General features: G+C 38.5%; 1 protein-coding gene across 1 annotated transcript; it reads left to right on the forward strand.

Annotated features, from left to right (window-relative positions):
• Nucleotides 1-5,045: 5,045 nt before the first annotated feature.
• slc2a15b (solute carrier family 2 member 15b) lies at nt 5,046-23,333 on the forward strand (the record flags this gene model as incomplete). Its single annotated transcript, XM_083926709.1, has 12 exons — nt 5,046-5,087; nt 7,258-7,356; nt 11,745-11,905; nt 12,028-12,152; nt 13,042-13,187; nt 13,740-13,872; nt 14,136-14,323; nt 16,964-17,074; nt 19,066-19,167; nt 19,771-19,846; nt 21,461-21,588; nt 23,106-23,333. The coding sequence occupies 12 exons, from the start codon at nt 5,046-5,048 to the stop codon at nt 23,331-23,333; spliced, it is 1,539 nt and encodes a 512-aa protein (XP_083782835.1).
• Nucleotides 23,334-25,281: the final 1,948 nt, after the last annotated feature.

Raw genomic sequence — 25,281 nt, forward strand, 5'->3', positions numbered from 1 at the left:
ACAAAAAGCCAATGAGATTTTTACATTTTTTATTTTGGATGATTACAGAAAATAAGCTCTGTGGCTAACAAAAGATATAAAACTATGATACTTACACATTTTGTTCAGCAAGATATTCCTCACAAATAAACACCACTTTTATCATTTTTGAAGTGTAAATGCAATCGGCAGAAGAAAAAAAGTCAACGTAATACTACAAATTAATTACACCACCCACTAGCTTCTAACCGATTTCCCTTGTTAAGCATGATGTCGTTTGTAGTCTCATTTAGCAACTTGTTATAGGGTATTTTATGTGGTAAAACAAAATGTTAAAATTTCTTAACTATAGATGTTATTTCAGGCATCTAAACAAAAACCCATCGCTAAAGGTCAACCAGAATAAAATCTTTGTGTTTATTTACACTCCATAACATAAAACAAAGTTAATGTTAAGGAGAATTTAAATTGTTAACTTCTGTTCCATCTACATTATACATCTATAATAAAATGTAAAAATAGCCTAAAAAGGGACCTATTTTTTCCTTAGTTTCAATATAAAACAGTCGATATATATATATATATATATATACTTCATCTTTTTGAGGTCATACCTCTTTTTGAGGTCATACCTCTTTTTGAGGTCATACCTCTTTTTGAGGTCACACCTCTGTAATGTACTGTAATCCAGCATAATAAACCTAGTTAATCTCTCAGGTCATTTTTGAGGGCATAGTTTGTGAAGTCAAGAGGTGTTTCTGATCTTCAGTCTTGTAACATTTGACTAGATGAGCTTGTAATTGTGCTAATTTACCTAATAAACTGATGACTGTCATCATTTATCCACTGTATCTGTTCTTCTTGCCCTCAGAGTATTTTATGTCTTAGCAAAGAAGTGTTTGTCTACTTCTCTTCTTTTATGGTGTCAGTCCTGTGAGTTACATCCCTCGTCATAGCATAATTGATTTTTTACACAAACACAGCATGATGCCACAGACATTTTACAGTAATAGGAGTCATATGACACAAGCCATTTGACTTGCATGATAGTCTCAGCTTGGCTTGTTGGGTTAAAGTTAGGAGCACAAGTCTGAAGGTTCATTAGTTGGTCCAATGTAGCAGGAAATGGCACCAGGGAGGAGAGGTTTGATGGAGGCTGTGTTAAGCTGGTGAAGTGATACAAGACAAAGATATACACCATGTATTGTTTGTGGACTTTAGTGGTGACCTGCCACTGATTACACATCTCAATATTGCTTTTACTGAACTCAAACCTCCCCACATATATTATACATCTCAGTTTGCTGAATACTATGTAAGAGATTTACTGAGAAAGAGTGCAACTTTGGAACCTCTGTTATTTCAAAGCAAATTAAAAATGGTGTTTTCCATGTCTTGTAAATCTATGGTTGCGTTAGAAAAAAAATGAAAACTTAAACATTTGACTGAAATCCTTTGCGAATTAGGAGACACTGTGACTAAAGCCCATTAAGAGGTAGAGGGCTGGAGCGCATACATGCAAGTCATGTGTAAGGGAAGTGATGCAGAGCGTATCGGTTTTGTGGGTTCAAGACAAAGCCTGGCTCTGTTGAGATACAGGCCTAAAAGGAAGCAGTGGCAATACAATGCTGACAAAAGGTATTACTTATTATATATACGTAATACAGCTAGGGCTTATGAGCCCTTGGCAATGTTGTTATTTTTAAGCTGATTTTGTTCTGCTTAATTATGCTGCTATAGGCCTAGTCTGCCGGGGGAGAATACTTTTCCAGATACTCTGAGCTTCTCTCCTCTCTGTCTGTATCATTCATGTCTCATCAATGCATGTTACTAATTCAACTTCTTCCCCGGAGTTGTTTTTGCTTTGTCGTCTCGCAGGTCTCTGCTGATCGTGGTGGTGCCTGCTGCCGTGGTCCTGCATGACGCTTCCTGCTACTATTATAATCTATAACCATAGCTGTGTTTCTACTATTCTGCTGTATTAACTGCCATAACATATACGTTATATTCACATTACTATAGATATTATTATAGTTACTGGAAGTGTGTCTGTCTCTGTCTTTGTGTCTGTCTTTGTCTCTCTCTGTCCATCTGTCCATCTTTTCTCTCTTTCTCTCTCCTTTTCTTCCTCCCCAACCGGTCAAGACAGATGTCCGTCCTCCACAGAGCTGGGTCTGACCGACGTTCCTGCCTGTTATAGGGAAGGTTTTCGTTGCCACTGTACTCTACGGGGGAATTGTTGGGTCTATGTAAATCATAAATAGGTCATAGAGTGTGGTCTTTACCTACTCTGTAAAGTGTCCTGAGATAACTTTTGTTATGATTTGGCACTATAAATAAAATTGAATTGAATTGAATTGAATTATTGGAGTCTCATTAAAACCTGTTTCTGGTCAAAAGATACCATATTAAATATTTATATAAGAAACGCAAAAAGGAATACATAAACTTGAGTGTCAACTTGAGTGGGCAACTCCAAAACTTAGTAAATCAACTTCATTTCATATTTTGTGATTGGAACTGAGAATACACATTATTCCAAAAATACTTAAATACTTAAAACATTTATTCAGAGACAAATCATGTTAAAACAGCAGAACAATAATATTTCCATTCCTTTTATTGATCATTGGTCACATACAATTGTTAATAGTATATAGCGAAATTTGAGGAGGAGCAATGAGCAACTGAAACGCGCCAAGGGAGCAATTAGGGGGTCAGTGTCTTGCTCAAAGACACTTCAACATGTAGATGGGAAGCTAAGGATCGAACATCCAACCTTTCACTTCCCTTCTACCAGTCCTCGCACGTGTGTTTTTTGCTTTGCAGAGCACACACAATGAAGCCAATCACTGTCCATATATGAACATTCAGCATTCCTCTCCAACAGCAGTGGTCTGCTCGTGTAAAGTATTCCTTTAAGTAGAAAAACTAAAAACTGTAGTTATAAACTTGACAGAGAAAGCAGAAGCTTCTGTCAATGAGGCTTCTGTTCCTGGTGCGTAAATGTGCACAAAGCGACTGATGGGAAATGATGAGCTGTTTGCTGCAGCAGTGGACAGCAGCTCTACTCTGCCGTCTGCTACATTTATAGAATTTATTTAATATTTTCCTTAACGGTGTATATTTCACCAATCCGCTGTTAATCAGAATGTAATTTTTTATGAACCTTTGGTGCCTGTGGACATAGCTGCGATCAGCGCATCACTAATGTCTTGTATAATTTAAAAGTAATCTGTCTTTTGGTGAAGGTTAGCTGCTGAGTTTTACAGCAGGGTTGTTTTTGATGGATCAGAAGGAAGAGTTGGAGTTGGTTGAACCTGTGGGTAAATTGAATCACACTTTACGTATTTGGAAATGGCAAACGTCATTAATAAAGCAAGAAAATCACAGTTGATCACATAAAACCTGTACTTAAACATATCCACGTTACTTTAGGGGAGAGCCGGTACGATTGAAACACAGTAGGTATGAAACACAGCAATTTTCTGACACGTCGAAATTCGCCAGTACCGTCAGCATGCAAGACTGACCAACCCCATGAATGATCATATAATGGCGTCATACCGTTCAAGAGTTATTCCTGCAAACCTGTTTTTTGAATTAGGTAAGTAAAATCTTTAGTGCTGCGTTTTTTTTTAATAAACAGTTGTATTTTTTGTTTCATGCTTTAATGATATGACTATGCAACAGATGAATTAGTAATAATACATGTCCTAAAGTGTGCAGTGTCAGATTGTTGAAGTTTAAAGGCAAGAAAAGTTCAAATGTCATGTTGTTACCATGCATAATTGCAGTCACATGTGATCAAAACCTGCCTAAATCACTGAATTAATAAATGAATAATAAACAAATTTATAAATGTGTCGCAATAAATGACGACTACTCTGAATAACATATTCCTAATGAACAAAACATGTCTATAACATACATCAACAAATGTGTATCACTAAACATGACTTAAGAGAGGGAAATAAGTAAATGAAATGAAAATGTAGTCATGCAACTGGTATAAAAGAAGAAGAGAAAGTAAGAAAGGTGAGGATCAATCTTGACAATGACGTACAGGACCAAAATATTTTTGACCTTTTTATATTATGAGAAATGATGTGAAATTTTAGCAATAACGAGGACACTAGTATGTTGTCAGGTATGTTGCATAAAAACAAGAGTAAATCCAATTGTTTCTTTTTAAAACATGCTGTTTCATTTGTCTCGCATATCTGTTTCAAATGTGACTAGGTGGGGCGATTGAGACAAATGTCAGCTTACGTTTAAAGTTAAAAACAGCATGGTCATTTGACATATGTATTAAATTGCACTTGTAACTAAGAGAATACACGTGAATCATTAATCACATTTATATACGTAACATCATCTTTGAAAAAGACCTTTGACTGAAAAGTGTTTCAATCGGGTCAACCCGTCTCTCCCCCACTTCCCTTTAAATTAGCCACGAAAAACACACTACCACTCACAGATGTGTAAGAAAAAGGAAATCATGTCATCGTCCAATAAGCAACACATCATTTAAATTCTAAATGTTTACGATCGTCATCAGAATTTTAACTGCAGCCCTCAATGGAAATATAGTACTATCTCATGCAGAAAAGCAACATAATATTGATCTCAAAGTTCCTCCTAAACATGCAACTGACAAAATCTTCTCTCCCCGGTGAAGGTCCCCCCTGGGTCTGAGCCAAGCCCCTCTGTTTACTAGTCCTGAAGACGCCCCTGGTTACAGTAAGTCATAGGCTATTTAGTAACAACTGTGGGCACTTTGGGACGCAGGAAGAAACTTCTTGGCTCATGTGATCGCTGATGGACCGGGGAGAACGACTCGAGGCTGGGATGGGCCTGCTCTGCGACGCGCTCCGATGATTGGAGATCGGGAGTTTGACAAGCTTGTTAATTCCGCCCATCAACACGACACGCCTCCTCTCTGCCCCACGAGCGTGTCTCGAAACTACAAATGGGGAGTGAAGAGTTTGAAAAGTTGTGCGGATGAGCTGTTTGTCATCTTTAAAGAGCAGAGCACGCAGGGGGAGTAATTATTCATGACTTAAATGGCGGAGCAACTCCTGGAGAACGATGGAAAACCCAGCACGGTGAGTGTTCATTAAGACTCTGATTATAGAGATGATTGACGTGTAACATGGACTCAGCATCTGTGGAAGAGGTATTCAGGACTTTTACTTAATTAACAATATCACATTATAAATGATTTGTTACTGGGTTGCAAGTAACATTCAAAATCTCATTGAAGTAAAAGGTTACAAGATATACATAAAGTAGGTATCCAGAGTAAAAGCAGGCCTAGTCATCATCCTTTAATTATCATATACAGTATTATATATTATATAATTAGGCTAGTGATGCAATAATGTGCTCATCACTTTAATGATGCAGTTGGTAAAAGTGGATCTAATTTTGCTTTTTATATTGGGCAGTTTAATCCACAATAACACACCGTAATGTATTAGTTGACACGTGTTAGTGATCTAAATCTGGAAAGTAACTGAAGCTGTCAAAAAAAAAGGGGAGTAAAAAGTGCCTCTGAGATGGATTTGAATAGAATTATAATGTAGCATAAAATATAAATATTCAAGTACAAATACCTCATAATTGAGGACTGGAGTAAATGTACTTACATTCCACCACTGCTCATCGTCATCGTTTTTGAATCACATCATGTTTGGATTATCTTGTAACATCATCCTGACCTGATCATCCTAAACCATTAATGGTCAACACTGTCAATGCAGACAGTACACTATATATACTGTATATATATAATACATTGATTGGTTCAGGATCACAGTTCATACCAGATGCTGCATTGGATTTTTCATTTCATTATATAGCTTGAGTCCGATACACACCTCCAAAACAGCCTATAACTGGAATAAAATCAATTAAAAACATTAAACCAAGATAAAGAAAAGGGACTAAAAATATGAACTAAGGGTCTTAGTAGTTGCTCAGGGCTTTGACCAAACTGAAGCAACAAATGAAGAGCTGCACATCCGACAGATAATCAACCTAAATTGAATGCAGACTGGGCAGCATTCTCCGCTGTGAGCTATTTTCACGTGTAGTCGTCTGACTCTGTCCATCAGCCTATTAAACAGCTAAATTAGGTTTCTTTAAAGAATCTGTACTGTTATTGTTCAGGCAGAGCAGAATCAGAGCCCCCCTCTGTCTGCTCCGCACAAACACACCAACATCCTACATTAGTGGATCACTTTGGCGCCCTGATATAAAAGGATAGTGGGTATTTTTAAACCTTGTTTTAATTTGAATAGATAAAAACATTACAGAGTTGTAGATGGGTGAAGTTATTGTGTCCCCAGCTATCAATTTTTCTCAAGCTCCATCCACAGGTATAGACACTCAAAAACAGATTATAATCCTGCTGACCTTCTTCCTTGGAGGTCAGCTAAGCTCTGTGTGCTGGAATTTAGAATGGCAGCCAAGAGGGTAGCTGCAGGCCGTTCCCAATGAAATTACAGTAGACTTCCCCTGTACCTTTAAAGGCAGAGGGGCTCATGTGACTTTGGCGTGCTCAACAGAAATACCCCAGCGATTGTAACATTCATATGTAACACACAAAGCCCTCTACAAGCTTAAGTTGTTGGGTTTAGCGAGTAAAACGTGGTGCTGTTTTTGCTTTATTATCTGTAATTTCAGCAAACTCTTTGTGCAGCTCATTCAAAGCGCCTCTCCCAGAGCTAAATGTGTCATGGCTCAAGTGAGCAGGCTCATTGGATCTGGCCTGTATCCAGGTGCCGGTTTGTTTCACTTCTTTGGATTCAATCATGTGCCGCTCTGTGCCTGTTCAGCTCTGCTGCAAAGTCCAAAGATCACAGACTCGTTTGAAAAATATACACTCATAATGATGCTGTTAAATACTCATACAGAGTGAGCTTATCTCTTTACAGGCCGCAGACACGTCTAGAATTGGAAGCTTTTTACTACTCTATTCTTTTTTTCAGATTATTTTTAACTACGATTTATCATGCATATTAAACTATAGGCTTTTGACTGTAAGGCTTATTTTAACATATACAATTTTAGGTCATCGTTTACACTTTTTATATGTGATTTTATATGTGAAAAGCTAACTTTATAGAAAACCCTTTCAAAGACAAGCCCTTTAACCTAATACCCAAGTCATGTTAATAACTCATTTCTATCATCTTAATGATGCTTACAGGCATCTGGATGTTTTATTTTTTTGGTATCTAATTTATTTTTATCTTGTCCTCTTCTCTTCAGCATCTTACAAAACCTCTGCTGGCGGTGGCTTTCCTGGCCTCTTTCGGCAGCTCCATGCTCTATGGCTTCAATTTGGCAGTCGTCAACTCGCCCGCACAGGTTTGTGTCAACACCACATCACCAACATCAGCATCACCGTCGTGATAATCACCATTCTCATCTATGTTCGCCATCATCCACCCGAGTATTAAAATAGTTTTCACACTTAACTTGAGAACCCCCCAAATGTTCTCAGACTGAAAGAGACTCACTCTTTATCTACACTACGGATGACGGGAGTTAATGGACGTAGTAAAGATCAGATTGTACTTCATTGTCATGTGAAGTCATGTGGGTGTGTGTATCAAATCTAGAGGCTGCTGTGAGCGTATCATCAATGTTGTCTTTATCCGTCATGTGCTGTGCTCTTTTCCTTCGATATCTGATTTGCCGCGGTGCAGTGACTAAGCTGCGAACCATTCCTGTTTGGCCATGGACCCCTACACACACACACACACACACACACACACACACACACACACACACACACACACACACACACACACACACACACACACACACACACACACACAAACATTGAAGCACGTGAGCTTCAGCGCCACATCTCATGCTAGTGTATGGTAGTCTACTGTTCTTAGGAGGGAGTTGCACCTGCTGCTTTGTGCCCACTCAGCGCATGACTTTCAAAATTCCTCATTCTGTGTTTTTTTTTCCCATCACTGTCTTTCTTCACTGAAGCAGATTCGCCTCTTTCAAGTTTTTCCAATGTTAAAGTATTCAACGAATTGATGCAAGCAAGCTTGGTATCTCCCTGTAGAATTTATATGTGATTAGAGTATGTTTGAAAAGGCAAGAGCAGTCCCGACAGTATTTTTTTGTGTTGGTTGCGGACAACGTATTAACCCCACTAGGGTATATCGTTTGTGATTTTGCCAGAATTCTTGCTGAAAAAAGGGCATCTTGCCTGAAAGTTGGCAATAAAAAGTCTAATGGGAGTGTTATGGGAAATTACATGCTGTAGCTATGTCTTGGTATAACTGTCAGACAGCCGGGCTAGCCCCCCCCCCTTAGGAATTGCTAAGCTAACCGTCTTCCAGCTCCAGCTCCATATTTAACGTACAGGTATGAGAATTATATCAATCTTCTTTTCTAACATAACTTGCACCAAGGTGAATAAATAAGCTACCTGCAAATCTGGCCTTTTAAGTTGATATGGCGCACTTTATAGCTCACAGTAGCCAATTTACACATCCCATCCGGCAGTTACAGAGCAACATTAGCATTTATGCGATGTCGTGTTTCTGTCCATCGGATGAATGTACGTCAAATATTCACTTTCTTTTAGCTCTTTTTTGGTCACTACCAACTCTTGTGGGAACTATCTCCTTAGCCGCTAAGTGCTACACTTACCAGCTAGTCGCTAACTGTGTCTCTCTGCTGCTTGTTGCTGGGCAATAAGCGTACAATAGAGCCCTTTTCACTGAAGCAGTGCTTTTTTGTAAAGCTGAGGGAAGTCACAGATATGGTTGATAATTCTCTTTAGATTCAACCCCTTGCACACGGCTCCTAACTGTTCCAACTCTTATTGTAACATGTCGATTTTTATCCCAACTTGAACAGTGCAGCGTGTCCTTGTTCCAAATTGCTGCTAATATGGTGAGGTCAACCCTTGGTCCATGTGACTTCAGGGCCCTTTGTAGGACTCACTGTTGGCTGCTGTGTGTCATCTGACATCGATTACGCCTGGTTGCTCCAAAATCAAACTGAAAGTGTGACAGAAGGCTCATTTGGTGGTGAGGTGGGAGAAATTTGTTGAAGGTAATTTTTCTAGGATAGCCTACCTAAAGGACTAATGACCTTGCTTCCTGTGTTTTATCAGACTAGATTAACAGAGAAGGAAAGTGGAGGTATGTAGTAATAATAAGTAACAATACAAATCAAATTTGAAATGTGATGGCTTTGCATTTTAATGAAAGTTGAAGATCTCTGTGAGCTAAGCAGAAAGAGAATCCCAGTCACGTCATAATAGCTTCTCTTCGTAGCCTGTTTGGCTGGATTCTCTGCGCCCTTTTTTTATTCTTGGCGTCATGTGACATCACTCCAGTCCAACAAATTTTGATAAAGCCCATATGACTTAAAACTCAACACAAAGCAAGAGCATATGGCTAACATTTAGTAGAAGTCAGACGATCAAATAGGATTTTCCCTTCCTGTTGATAATAAACACTTATTGTGTACTTACTGTCTATCATTTGGTCTATAGAATTTCACAGGTCTCTGTTTTTGTTCAGGAACACTGCAGGGAATTTACTTTTCCGAGGATTTTTCCCTCTCCTGTGTGTCTTTTACATATTTTGCTGACTCAGCATATGGCCCATTTGCCCTTTTTCTGTCCCAGAACCCCTGATAAGTGCTCCATTTTCCCCTGCAATTGAAAATCTGTACCTCATGACATGCAACAAATTTGGATCACTTTTCGTTGAGTATGGTAACATGGGATTAGAACTACTCACTTCTTCTTAAGTGGAAATACAAGTAACCATTTGAGTAGTGGCATTAAGTCACTGCAATAAATGAACAGAGCAGATCATAAATCAATGGGGGTCCTGCTGTTAGAATGCAGTTCAAGTGACAGAATAAGAACTGCTGGAAATAATACGGTCATATATGGACTATATGGTCACACCAAGGACTGCTGCGGTGCTCAGATTTCAGAGGGTGGCCCAATGTGACTGAAAAAAGGTAGAATCACTGAATTTTAAAACAACAACAATGCATTTTTAATGAGGGTTGTCACGTCTGATACCTGATCCTCTTAATAAGGTTAATATAGATAATGCAGATATCCAGCATATTCAATCACTATTAGATCTTTCTTTACAAACCTCTGTTATGCACATTATGCTTATAGGTTTCATTTTGATTCACTTCTTCAACCAGTAAGCCTCATCTAAATGGACAGAAGAAATATTTGGAAATAAGACCAACACCAAATAAAGATCCAGGTCTGATTATATTACCAGCATCTGTCATCCACAACCGCCTGTATGTTGTATGAAGGCCTTTCATTTTAAACAGCAGGTATGTTGATTGTGCACCTAAGATCTGCTGGTTACCTCAATTAATCATTGCTCAATCAGCACCAGACTGTTGCAATGTTATAATTATGAACATGACACTAGTCATGTTTAGACAGACAGTTTCTTAAGTTCCCTGCATGTGTTGGAGACATTCTTGGACAAATTGGACGCACACTGTACAGAGTTCCATGACAATTTGACAAATTAAAAGCTCTCTCCTTTTCTTTCATAACTGAACTCCCTCAGGACCACCAACACCTTTAAATTATAACTCTGCATCCTCACTATTTTAAAAAACAAAATTATTCATCTTTTAATTTGTTGATCAGTGTTAAAGGTCCCATCTTGTAAAAGTGAGACCATGTTTTTTATTTATTTTAAAGTGGGTTGTGCTATATAAATACAATGAAAGCATCAAAACAATCAGTCCACAGAGAAATGCACACAGCCCATATTCAGAAACTGTGCCTTTAAACGAGCCGTCAGGACTTCTGCACAGTTGTGATGTCACAACTCTACTTTATATACTGTAGGTACAGTGTTGTTACAGTCATTCCCCAGTTGATGATGATGCAGAGACACCAATAGCGCAGATGTGGAAGACCCAGAAACACTGACCAATCAGAGTAGACTGGGCTTTTTCTTGAGGCGGTCTTAAAGAGACAGGTGCTAAAACGGATCATTTGAGACAGAGGATGAATACAGGTATATTCAGACAGACATATATTTTCTGTCTCCTGTTTCAGTTTTCTGATGTCTCATTTCACAGTGTGTTGTGTCTCTTGAGATGAATTGGGTTTAATGTAATGGGTTCTCCAGGACAGCCTGATCACAGTGGATTCTTCACCATCAGATAAACCTGCTTGAAATCTGAGGGATGTTGTTGGCCCGTAACAGAATTCTTTTTTAGCATATCACAAGAATAACCACTGTCATTTTATCAAGCATGCAGTTTCCGATCTCTAATCGTCAAATTTGATTTGACTTTGACTGTGGGGGTTCGATGAGCTTCCTGTCTACTCAATATGGCTGCCTCTCCCGCTGATTCAAACATCTCTTCATCCCATCCCCCAGTGCAGCTTACAACCAGCGCTGTGGAACTGGCAAGACTAATGTTGACATCCGGATGTGTGGCACTGTGGGAAATAGTTACTCATGTGATGATGTCAAATTTCATGGCCACCATTTTAATGCCCGAGCTTTATTGAATCTTGCAAGTATATTTTTGTATTTTGTAAAGGCAAATCAGATTTCAATGAGGGAAAAAAACCCAAGATATGATTTTAGGGAAAGGGGAAACTATTTTGTGATTCCTCAAGGTCTATGCATGTATATTGTAATTAATGTATTTATCTCCTCCCCTGCTGGACAATGTTAAATTAACTTAATTCTGTCTTTCTTCCACAGTACATCAAAGACTTCTACAATGAGACGCTGACAGTGACTTATGACTGGACTCCTGATGAGAGGCTCCTCACCGTCTTGTACTCCATCACCGTGTCCATCTTTGCTATCGGTGGGATGACCGGGGCTCTGCTGGTGGGCAAACTTGTAACCAAATATGGAAGGTTAGTGTGTGTGAATAAGTTTTGCGTGTAAAACACATGTTAAGTGCTTGTTTATGTTTGTGCTTGTGACATCTTATTATTTGGTCACACAGTGATTCCTCTTTATTCAACCTTCTCTTCAGGAAAGGGACGCTGGTGAGATCTGCCATATTGGTGTTTATAGGAGGGGCTCTTATGGGCTTCAGCAGAGCGTGCAGGATGCCTGCGATGGTTATTATCGGGCGTTTCATCACAGGGGTGCACTCAGGTAGGTCTACATGCCAAAATTACTTACAATTTGTCACATTCTTCCTTGACATAAAACCGAAGCAATTTAAAGATATAATCTGTAAGATTTTATTTAATGGATTAACAGATTAGTTCATTGTCTGTTAAGTTCCTATCTTTCAAAGAGTGAGTTATAACAATGTTGGTAGATCATATGACCCACTAATGAAAGCACTTGTTGCCTTTTTGCCAAGTATTCCCATCTGTGTGTCTGTGGAGACATTCCCTCCCTAAATGCAAATACATCGCCATGTTAGTGACACCTCTGAGAGCGGTTGGACTGACCAGGTGGAACTGGTAACTGCCAGTTATGCTGTGATTCTTTATAATCGGAAATCGGGAACTTCCAACTTCTGTGTGTGTGTGTGAGTTGAATGTGTGTCAATTAAGGTTACAAAAGAGCAAAAGAAAAGTCAACACGTTCAGTGAACCTGATAAGATGGAGGGCTCTGAAAGAACAGGCTCACCTGCAGGCCACTAGAAACAACATATTTTGACTTTAAATGCAAAAAGTTTTTTGTTTTTTTTGCAGATAAATCACACAAATCTACAATAGCACTTTACAGAGATAAAGAAGTAGCAGCATATGTTTCTTGTGCAGCATATGCAGAGCTGTGGCATGTGCATTTGTTAATTTGCATTTCAGCATCAGAATTAGTCGTCCTTTATTTTGAAATGTTGGAGAATTGAAATTTCTCCATTTATTTCAGATGGATTTTCATTTAATGTCTGACACTGAGAAATATTAGATACTTGGAACGTAAACCTAGACTATTGAAAATCAGATTTTCATGAAAATTAAACACACATTTAAGTTGAGTTCACCTTCTCCTGGTTTAGCCCGAGGTAACCACTCTTTTTTTCCACAGGTATCTCTCTCAGCGTGGTGCCAATGTACCTCGGTGAAATCGCCCCTAAGAACCTGCGAGGCTTCCTGGGTCTTGTTCCCAGCATTCACATTTGTCTTGGAGTATTCATCGCTCAGGTTCTGGGACTCCATGAACTGCTGGGAAAGGTACTAACATTGTGGTGTTTAGACGCTACACAGGTCTACCCATGTGGGTGGGTGACTGGAATTACATTCTGGTAGTGGGTTTGAGGCCTTCCCAATTTTGCATTATAAATACACATCAGCACATCATGCTGGAGAAGCAGTAGCTTTCCTTCCCCTCCTCTCATTCATGTTTTCCTTTCTGTATCTGGCAGAAACTGGCTGAGGTGGCGTTCTCTTCTATCTGCTCTGTTCTGTCTGATACAGTCAAGGGGTTTGCTTCTGTATCAAAAATACAGCACGCCCATCCAAAAATGATAATTAATGGGTGCTGGACAGAAAAGCTAGTACAAAGATATAAACGATGAGTCCGCAGACCGGAGTCTCCTCCTTATAGCGTTTAATGGTGTATCACCACGTGTAACGTTCCGGGCCTCGGCCCTTCATCAGATATGATGAAGATCACACGGTTCAGACAGGTGCAGGCATTTGCTCATGTATGCAGCAGCTGCACAGAAAAATTAAGATAAAACAAACTACATACTTATAAGATGTCATGTTTTTATTCCCACACAGGAAGAGCACTGGCCTCTGCTCCTGTCTCTGGTTGTGTTTCCTACCACCGTCCAGCTGATGCTGTTGCCATGGTTTCCAGAGAGCCCACGGTACCTGTTGATAGAGAAGGAAAATATTCACGCGACCATCGCAGGTTAGAAAGTAAACTCTTCGTTTTCTTCTCTCCTAATTTTTCTTTTTTGTGTTTGAGTATAAGTAGTAAAGACTGTTCTGCAGTTCTTGTTTCTCCTCTTTAAAATGCCATGTCTGATAACAAATTGAATTCCCTGATCTGGTGTGACTGAACCAGCTAATGTCACCCTTTTTAATCATGTCTTCTGTTTCCTATTGAATTGAAATTAATGTGAGGTCTGGTGTTTCTTCTTCTGGGTTAAAGATTTTCTTTTATCCTTTTAGCCCTGAAGTGGTACCGTCCTAAAGGAAACATCCAGGCAGAGATTGATGAGATGCAGGAGGAACAGCGCTCTCTGTCCTCCATCCAGACAATCTCTGTGCGCGGCCTGCTCATGGACCGCTGTGTTCGGTGGCAGGTCATCACCATTGCGGTGGTCAACATCGGCATGCAGCTGTCTGGCATTGATGCGGTACGTGTGAAAAGCATTGTGTGTACTGTCTTTGTGTGGGTCTGCTCACATTTTTTCCACGTGCAAAGACTGTGCAGTTATTATATGAGAGTGAGAACTCTAATATTCCTACAGTTGCCAGCTGTGCTCCACCGATCTGCACCTCCTCCTGTCCATACATCACAGTCCCACATGCAGCCACTGAGTGACAAAGCAGGGGGCAACAGGCCCACGCCTCATTATCTCCTGGTCCTCCCTGTTAGTGCTACCCCACATGAGAAGGTCCACCTATTCTCACATAAAGTCAAACACATCTTTATACTCATTGCTTCATGTGGATGGAAGCTCTATGCATGCTGGCTCACATGCTACTACCATTTCCCAGCAGGGGTGCACCCCACTGGGTCCCACTGTCCCAGAAACACTGGAAGGCTTCAAACATCCTGATGAATCACCGTGTACAAACGCTGTGTGCAATATACACAAAATTTGTGCAAAATGCTAAATCCGACAAATGTTCAACATGAAAATGTGCTAGTTTTTTCCGAACGCTTGGACATTTTATACATTTTATTTATACGAACCACATCTTTGGCACAGGGAGATGTTAGGAATAAAGTGATGTAACATAAACAATTATACATACAGTATATACATATATGTATATTGTCACACAAACAAGAATAATTGAGGAAGACAGTGCAAAGATATTTACTACAGTAAATAGATATATTCATGGTTGCAAATTAATTAAGGACAAGATACAGCAACACCAATAAATGGAAAGGTAAATAAGTACATTACAAATAAAAATTTTCTTCTTCAGGTTTTTTCAAAAAAATGTACAAATCCTTTCCAACTGATGTAATGCATGAGCCCTTTATCTAGTGGGTCCTTCCACTAGAACAGAATCATTCTTCTATAAAGGACAGAACAGAAAACTATCGTACCACATCACTACTTCACGCTGAAAGCTAAACAATATGTTCCCTTTGTTTTTTGAGGATCTAGCTATTGAAATGAGAAGGAGCCAACCAAACAATATTAAAAAAAATTGAAGGATTATTCTTTTGACTTCACTGATGATGAATACATGCCGAAAAATAGCACCATCTGGGCCTGTTGAGGAAGGTCATGATACATCATCTGATTGTGAATTTCTTCTAGTAATTTATTGATTGATTCCAAAACATTGAATGTGAGAGATTGGTTGGCATGAAGTGAAACTCATTGCACTTGATCCCCTTTCTTCATTTCATTAATAGTTCATTAAGACAAATGTCAAGTTTAGAGTGATATCTCTGCACTTTTGCAGATGATGTTGTCCTTTTGCCATTTAATTGACGGTTATAAAAAGCAGACAAATTTGTGGTGGAACACGATAAAATCAGAAACAGGGTCATCAAGATCATGGTCTTCTTCCTGGTTAATTTCAGTCATAAGATGGGAGGCTAGTGGGAATTGAGGGAGTTTATGTATCACACGTAAAGGTAGAAATAATTATGATGATGGTGCCGGGTTGTTACGGGTAGATCCTACAAAAAGATGGAACCACAAAAAAGACTTCATTTTGACTATCACTGACGGAGAGACCTAAAGAAGAGATTTCAACATAGTGTTATATAAATTGTTACATCACTCTTACACAGACTGAGGAGCTAAATTATCCCGGAAGAGAGTAGACGTTCAGACAGGTGCAGAGTGGTGCCTCCCTCTGGCTGTGTAATTGGGACCTTGTTGTAATGATGCACCAGAGGGAGTTAATCAGTCAGGTCCAGGAAGAGCTTGGGTTTGGCCTAAAAGAGCTGGAGGAAATCTCAGAGGGAAATGCCAGAGCTGCTCTATTTATCTAGAACATGTATGGATGGATGGATTTATGGATGGATGGATTAATTTATGTATGGGTGGATGGATTAATAATAATATGGATTATCATTAAACGAAAATAAATTGAATATTCTCAGCACATATAAGTGTAAATAATCAAACAGTCCTTACAGTCACCAGTTTTGTGAAAGAAATGTTCATGTGTATTAATAGCAAAAATATTTAGTCTGTTATAAACAACACAAGATTTCCATTTTTAAGGTTCTTTAAGATTTTTGAGTAGTTTGTTTGTGTATGTGTTCTGCTTAAATATAGGCTTATCTATGCAAACTTTAGTGCTGCAATGGTGAGGAAATAGTATATGCATGGTTACTAAATCAACAAGACAGCATTTAACTGCACCAATCATGATTTTGTCCACACCTCATCAATGATGGATGTTGCATCAGCAAAGTGTGATTAATGAGAATACACAAATTAATTTCAAGGGGAGCACTTGTCAGAAGTCCATACTGATGAAATGCAGTATCTCAAATGCATGAGTGATGGTCGGCGTGATGATAATGATTACTATGATGAATCACGTGGAAACGCCAAATAAGCAGTGACTTTTTGGCTCATGAAAAAAAGACAAACTTTGAGTCCATCTGTCTATGTGTGTGTGTGTGTGTGTGTGTGTGTGTGTGTGTGTGTGTGTGTGTGTGTATGTGTATGTGTGTGTGTGTGTGTGTGTGTGTGTGTGTGTGTGTGTGTGTGTGTGTGTGTGTGTGTGTGTGTGTGTGTGGTCCGACATATTCATCGTACTAATAGACTTCATGTCACTGTCGATTTCAGATCTGGTTCTACACAAATGAAATATTTAAGAATGCAGGAATCCCAGATCCGCATATTCAATACACAACTGTGGGAACTGGTGCCATTGAGGTCATCTCTGGAATGCTGGGGGTAAGTAGACATTATTTTTAACACACTATCATGACATTTTCTATCACTGTTATATGAAACTATTTTATATACATTCAATTGTAAATCAAATATATTTATTTTGGTTTAGTTGTTTTGTTTTCGACAAAACAAGTCATTTATCAACGTCTCCTTTGGCTCTGTGAACATGTGAGCGTTTTTAATGACCTGACAGTTAATCAGTTAATCATAAAAAGAAAAATTGTCTAAATATTTCATAATTGAAATAAGCAGCCTGAATTATATTTATGCCATGCTTAAATAGTAGTATTTAAATGACAATGATCGTTTCAGTCATTAATCAAGTAAAAATGCAAAATATTACAATGTGAGAATGAACTGTTTTTCTCTGTTTTGCATTGTAAAATTAGCATCTTTCGCATGGACTTGCATGACAGTTGGTAACACAAAATAATATAAGAACATTGAAATTGGCTCTGGTAACTTAAAAAGGGTAATTTTTACATTATATATACTGAATAGGTGAACGGTAATTGTCAGATCAATAATCAATCCTATCAAAACACACCCTTTCAAGATAATATAACTGGGTCCAAACTAAACAAACAACAATGGCCAAACCTGTGAACCCTTTACATCCCTTATTTCTTCAGTGAGACACCATCACATCAATAGGAAAGCGGTAAAATTACATGAATTTGGTTTTTACAGTTCAAACAACGTTGAACACAGCACTGCATCATTGTAGAACTACGAGTCTTCGACCAGCTTAGACCTGGAAAGACTTAGACTTTGAAAGGGCGTCAAGTCACGACTTAAAGACTGGATTATTGTTAGTCTCAGCTCTTATACTATGCTGTGTCAGAGTTATTTGTTCAAGTATGTTCTAACAAAATTAGTGCTAACTTTTTTTCTCACTTCAAGATTCAAGATTCAAGAAGCTTTATTTATCCCGAGGGAAATTATTGTGCAACACTTTCAATACAAAGATGAAAGGGTCAGAGTAACAATAAGCTGACATAATCAAATCAAATAAAGCTAACATCAAATAAATCAAACAATTAACTAAATGTGACAGAGTGCAACAGACATTGTGGTTAAACGTAGGTTTATACAATATACAACAATACGCACTGTGCAGTTTAGCAGCAGATGGAAATAAAATCAGTACAAACTGAATAAGTGAGAAGGAGCGATAATTGAAACAGTGTTAAAAATGTAGCAGCATTTCTGAAAGAACTAAGTTACAGTAAAGTGCGGTGAAGTGTAGCAGCCTTTCTTACTGAAGTAAGTTAGTTACAGTAAAGTACAGTGAAGTGTAGCAGCATGTCTTACTGAAGTAAGTTAGTTACAGTAAAGTACAGTGAAGTGTAGCAGCATTTCTTACTGAAGTAAGTTAGTTACAGTAAAGTACAGTGAAGTGTAGCAGCATTTCTTACTGAAGTAAGTTAGTTACAGTAAAGTACAGTGAAGTGTAGCAGCATTTCTTACTGAAGTAAGTTACAGTACAACTAAATAAAGTGGTGTAGTGATGATATAAAGTGACAAAATGACATTTGCTCAGGACACAGTGTCTCCACTGTTCCTTACCTGACCGGGGGGAGATGAATTTGGACTGTTGTCTTTCTCTGTCCAAGGGCTCAATATGTTGAACTCACAGAACTTGTAGTCATGTACTGTAGTCATGAATGATCAGATACTACTTTTATGGTATTTTATTGTATCATTATTTGTTTTGCTGTGAGAAAGGTTGACTGTGACACTGCTGTATATGCTTATCTCTATTTAAAATACACTTTAAATAAATACAATTAACAACAAAGCACGTATCATTATTATTAAGTGTGACATAAATGTGACAGGTTAAGCCAAATGGCTAAACATGGAATACTCCATGTATTATCTGTGGTGCACCACAAAATAGGCTGAAATAAATAATCAGAGGGTAAAAAGTCACCTGTTTCTTGGCCCACGATGTCATCACAGATTTTTCCCCTTTTTCCGTTTTGCAGTGTTTCACAATCGAGCGTCTGGGCAGAAAACCTCTGATGATTGGCGGATTCCTCTTCATGGGACTCTGCTGCGCTGGGATCACAGTGTCTGTCCACTTCCAGGTAGAGTGTCGACTAATGCCCCGCTCAGCTGGGAATATATTATCATTAACTTGCAGAATGTGGTGTAGGGCATGGAGTGCATTGTTTTAAATGGGGCTAAGGACATTACCAAATTTACATAATCATTTACACATATATAAATATATATATATACTTTATTTGCTTAACTATAATGGATGAAGCGTCATATTGGCTTCAGATAAACTTTTTAATACAGTTTTGTCCCCCATCACTTACATTGAAATTGCATCCTTTATTATCCAATAGGAACAGTAATGACCACACAAATGTTCGCACAGTTGTTTTAAGACCATTTAAAAAAAATGCAAACTTATCCTTTTAAGATGAAAAATGACAAACATTTACCATATCATTAGTAACAAAAAAAAAACCACCTAAATTCAGTAAATGATAATTAACTGAGTTTTTGGAAACCCGTTTGCAAATAAGAAATATTTATGAGGGAAATATCAGGAGCCCCACATAGTTTAAATCATGATACAAATATGTTTTAAATAATCAGTTAAAAATAAAGTTACATGAATAATCAGGGAAAAAAATATGCAATTGTTTACTAATGTTTACACTTTTGACCAATCACAGACGGAGTTGTCCTTCATGCGCTACATCAGCGTGGGCTGTGTTGTTGGGATTATTGCTGGCTTCTGCATAGGCCCAGGTAAATACTTCCTCTATGCATGTCATTTAAAACTTCTAGTCCATACATTCTGCACTGGATTTGGGATGTCCTGTGTGTAAGATTACACTGCTCCCTGCTGGAAGCTTGCACAACAGCAGGCACCAAATCTTGAAAAGCAGCACCACTTCCTCCCCACTTCTCCTCTGACTGTGAAGAGATATTGTATTTCATTAGTCTTGTAAATTAAGAAATCATAACTGCCACACTACATCCATTCCCACAGCCATTTGTACACTGAAACGAGTTGAGTGAAGTGAATTAAGAGGCAATAGTTTCTAACTTTGGGAGCTACATTGAGTGGACCTGCGAGGATGATGAATTAGAACAGATCTGGTTAACATAGCGTCATTCGTCAAGCCGGCAAAAATCTATACCTCAGCACGCGGTCGAGGATTTCTGTTCCTGCAATTAGACCTTTAATGGCTCATTGTTCATAAGCTAGCCGTGATGAATACGGTTTCCTTCAGACAAAACCTTGCATGCATACAATAGGCTACCGCGAAAGGGGACAAATTATGGCCTCGTTATTGGTTTGACGATATTAAACCTTCCTCTGTGCAATTATCATGCACAGATAATGAGGACATCATTCGGGAAGCTCATCATTAGAGCTTTTACTCATGCATATTTCTCCTTCACAGCTTTCACTTCTAACAATGAAGAATTATGTGTTTAAAGTAAGGACAACATCTCGTAGATCCTACGTATCAAGCTAATGACTTGGACAAGTCCTGGCTAAGCTGTTCTGTTTTGTGTGATTCAGAGTTTCACTTTTTCCAGGTTGACAAACATTCTCCTCTCTTGTCAATCTATGTTCACTGAGTAATATTGAACACATAATGAAGTACATGCAGAAAAAGCAGTGCAAGATAATAGCTAACTGGGCTCGAAGAATGTTTATCATTTGCTATATCATTGTTCTGTTTATTTTGAATGACTGCCAAAGAATAGTCCGGAGTGGGAATATTGATAGACTAATTGATGAATGAAGACGTTGGTGTTAATTTCACAACACCCAATAGATTCATACAGCTGCACTGAGTGGTTAATTGTGATTGTTACTATAACAGCCTGATAGGATGCCCAGTTAAACCAATAGATGAACCACATTCATACTTATTACGTATTTTGGGTTTCTACTACAACATGTTTACAGGCTTTAATGTTCAAAAAACACAGTATTTTTCTCACCCTGTCTGTCTGGATACTACTACTGTATGCTCTGTCTGAAACACTCTGTCTTAGCGCCTGTCTCTTTAAGAAACCCAGTCTGTTCTGATTGGTCAGTGTTTCTCTCTGTGCCTCTGCGCCGTCATTGCAGCCGGGGAATGACTCTAACATCACTGTAGCTGAACTTTCTACCTATATATTGTATAGTTGTGACATCACAACCTTACAGAAGTCCTGACGGCTTGTTTAAAGACAATTTCTGAATACAGGTTGTGTGCATTTCTCTGTGGATTAAATACTTTTTACTGTATTTATATTGCACCTCAACCTGCTTTATAATAAAAACTCACATGGAAATCTCACATTTTACAATATGGGACCTTTAAAATAATAATAATGTGTTTTTTTTTCTCCTCTGTGTAGCGGGTGTGCCTTTCCTGATCACTGCAGAACTGTTTAAGCAGTCACATCGACCGGCTGCCTACACTGTGGCCGGATGCCTCAACTGGATGTCCAACTTCACCATTGGCTTCGTCTTTCCCTTCCTAGAGGTCAGAGCAAATCTTCTTTCAAACTGTTGGCTTTCGATTTAGAAACGTCTTCATCCTGAAACGACCATGTGTAGCAGATCTCATGGGTTTACTGCCTAAAATACTGGCAGGTTCATTATAAAAAGAACATCTTATGTGCTCAAAGGTTTTCTTTATTTTACATCTTTAGTCTAGTTGGCATTTAGAATCTCAAGTTCATCTTGACATTGCAACCAAGGATCTGTTGTGGCTCTACTTGCAGTGTCAGACACATGGCAATTATGATCTGGGCTGTCTGGTTTTGTTTGAATAGGGGCGACTCCCCAAATGCCAATAAAATGACTAATTAATAGTGACCTTGGTGTCTGTCATCGTCGTCAGTGAACAGACTCAAAGTAAAGAGGACAATGATCTGTCCTGTGGAAAGTGATCATCTGCATGAATTCAGCCCACAAGTGTTCAAAACACATGGGCTGTCTGAGACATTATGTGGTCCTTAATCTTTTAGCTGTAAATGTAATGAGTAGAACAGGTTCACAGCGGCCTAAAGATGTAATTTTCACTCGGAGCTAAGCTGGCAGTTTCTCCATACCTACAGTATTTGTGCTAAGCTAGGCTAAACTTGCTATCATGGACAATCTTTGAACTGAACTCACACTGAAAAAAAAAGAGAATTTTCACATTTTTTCATCTGACTGTGGCTCTGAATGCAAAAAACATTTTTTTTAAATGTAAAGAAAGCCTTAGATATGTTCTCATCTTATCTTTCTCTTATTGTGTACGTCTAAACCAAAGTTCTCCAGTTCTCCAGAATTCAGTTTACTCTTTAAAGCGTTGTCAATTTTTTCATATTGACAACGGTTCAAATACTTGTGTGTTATGTGAAAGGTGTGACTCCTGATGAACACACAGATGCTCTCTGCAGTTCTGCTCAGCTCTATAGAGCTTGTTAGCATCATGTTTAAACACAACATTGATATGTTGCTTGTTTATGTTGCCCCCAAGTGGCCAAAATGGAAAGGAAAATAACAAGTATTGCAACTTCCAAGTCTCTAATTTTCAAGATGACTAATCTATTAATATAATCTAAAGTAGTCTATTTTTTGTTTTTCCTGGTCGCGTCTTTGATCAATTCATGTTAATTTGATTTTATTAGCTGCAATGTTTGGCTAATTCCATGCTTCCATGTAGAAGAGATGGCTATGCATGGGTGACTATTGCTCGGGTGATCCAGCGGGTTGTCCACTTAGTACAGGGTCAGTGTTTCGATCCCATGTTCCTCCTGTCCATGGGTCGAAGTGTCCTTGAGCAAGACACTGAACCCCAAATTGCTCACGATGGTTGGCTTGAATGAGAGGCCAAATAGTAAAGTGCTTTTGGAGGTAGAAACTTACTGAACTATCACAGACTGTCCCCTTTTGCTTTTCTTGGATAATTTCCACCTTGTAAAGAAACTCAGAATTTATTACAGTATTTGTGTCCTTCTATCGTGCATTTGTCTTTTATTCAAAGTTACACTGTGTGTCCTCCCATCACAGATGTCGTTAGGTCCTTACTGTTACCTGATCTTCTGTGTGATCTGCTTGGGAGTGGCCGTCTACACCATCTTTGTTATTCCTGAGACCAAGAACAAAACCTTTATGGAGATCAGCCAGATGTTCGCCGCCAAGAACAACATCCTCGAAGAAGAACTGACTCCTAATGGGCATCTCAAAATGGCTATGATGAACGGCTATGGAACCCTTGGCCTCCTCAGCAAACAATAAGGAGGAGTGAGGAGGCGGACTTACATGAAAACGATGGCCTCTTCACTCTGCGTGCCTTCTTGGTTTATAAGGAAGTAACCGTAGCAGAGATTTTAAAAAAGGTGGGCCTCGAAGAGATCTGCTGGTTCATGTGAACACTACACACACGTTCTACTTTAATCCCCAGTCAATGCAGCTCCTGTATTTTATGTGAGACAGGAGTCACGCAGTCATGCGTTTCAAATTGGTGACATTTTAATCCGTTTCTCTGCTTCTTAAAGCATTTTTACGGGAGTAAGTTTCCCACAGGACTCTCAGGAGTTTGAATCTCTGCATTAGCTTCACTTTGTTTCAACACATCCCCGTGATCACTTTATTGTTCATAGTCGATGATTACTGTCTTTTTGTTGCTCAGTAAAGGCTGAATATATTTATTGAGTGATGCAGAAATAACACCTCTGGGCAGCACTTCCATCAGTGAACTAAAGGAAGGTATGAACTCAGTTTCCCTGATGTTTTACTCAGTGGTTCAATAGTTACTGTTACTGTATCTTCACAGTGTTCAGCTCAAGGGGAATGTCTTGACCAAGAACTTGAGCGTGTGTTTGTTTCGTCTTTCGTTCAGTTTGTGATTTTGTGTCTATTCTAAGAGAGCTGGATATTGTGGCTGCCGTGGTAGTAATTTCATACATTTTGTCCGAATACATACACATATATGTAAAGCTTGTTAAAGAGCTATAATTTATCTATATATCAAAACAAAGTAGCTGTACGTACAAGTTTGTTCAGTCGTTTTTTTTTAACTGGCCTGTTTTACGAGACCTCTTTGTATAAAATATGGTGGAAATAAAGACTGTTCAAAAATATATACACACTTTCAAATGTGTATTTCTTCCTTGTTATTGTACCAAACACTATCTCACTGATTGAGCCTCATATTCACAACAAAAAATGAACTAAAAATCAGATGTGCGACCACAATACTTTAGTTATTCCAATAACTGGAAGTTGCCTTCATAAAACTGCCATGAAGAGAAAACTCATGACCTGTATCTCACCAAAACCAACCACAAGCTTAAAAGAAAATAGCAGATATACACATACATCATGTAACAAATACACAAATAAAATGGGAGTCGAAGGACAACCAAAATTATTCCAGTTATACAGACATAATATAAAAATAAAATATTGTAGAAGAACCACTGAAAACCTTTTATTCAGAAGGGCAAGAGTGGAAATAAAACTATAGCCTGAAAGCTAAGGCACCCTGTATACAGTAATGGGTTTATGAGCTGTATTAAAGGTACCTTATTATCAAAAGTGAGATTTTCATGTCTTTTTTTTCTAAGGGAGGTCGAGGTACTGTATAAATACTGTGAAGATTTCAAAAGGCTCAATCCACAGAGAAATGCATACAGCCCCATTTCAGAAATTGTGTCTTTAATTTGTCTGTAACAAGTGTGTAAACATGCTCTAGAAACTTAAAATATGTAGGTATAAAGTATGAACTTGAAAATGAGTATGACCGGCCCCTTTTAAACTTCTTAGATCTATCATTTTCTAAAGGTCATAGTTGCTAAATCAACTTCAAATGTGATGCCTCTAAGTGGCCAAAGAATCCTGGGTTGCAGATGCTCTGCCACTCTTTTCGTAGAAGGTCAAAGGTCACATTTTCCATTGTAGGGGTCTTCCTTATGAACTCCGGAGCTAAAACGACAAAGCAAGGCCATGCTGGAGGATTACTGTAGATTTTTTATAACCTAGCAACCCAAAAGTTGGTCTTATTACGTGATTTATAACACATCATTAAAGTATTTATAAAGCATTATTAAAGACATTAATTACCGCTTATAGAGTCTGTATAACAGGTGACTTATCAGAAGGTGGTACACATATAAGAAGCAGTTTTTTCATTCTTGGAAGGACCGATCTGAAGTCGATAACTCCAGGACAGACGACAGGCTCA

Source organism: Echiichthys vipera, assembly GCF_963691815.1.
Source record: "Echiichthys vipera genome assembly, chromosome: 2".
NCBI classification, from domain to species: domain Eukaryota; kingdom Metazoa; phylum Chordata; class Actinopteri; order Perciformes; family Trachinidae; genus Echiichthys; species Echiichthys vipera.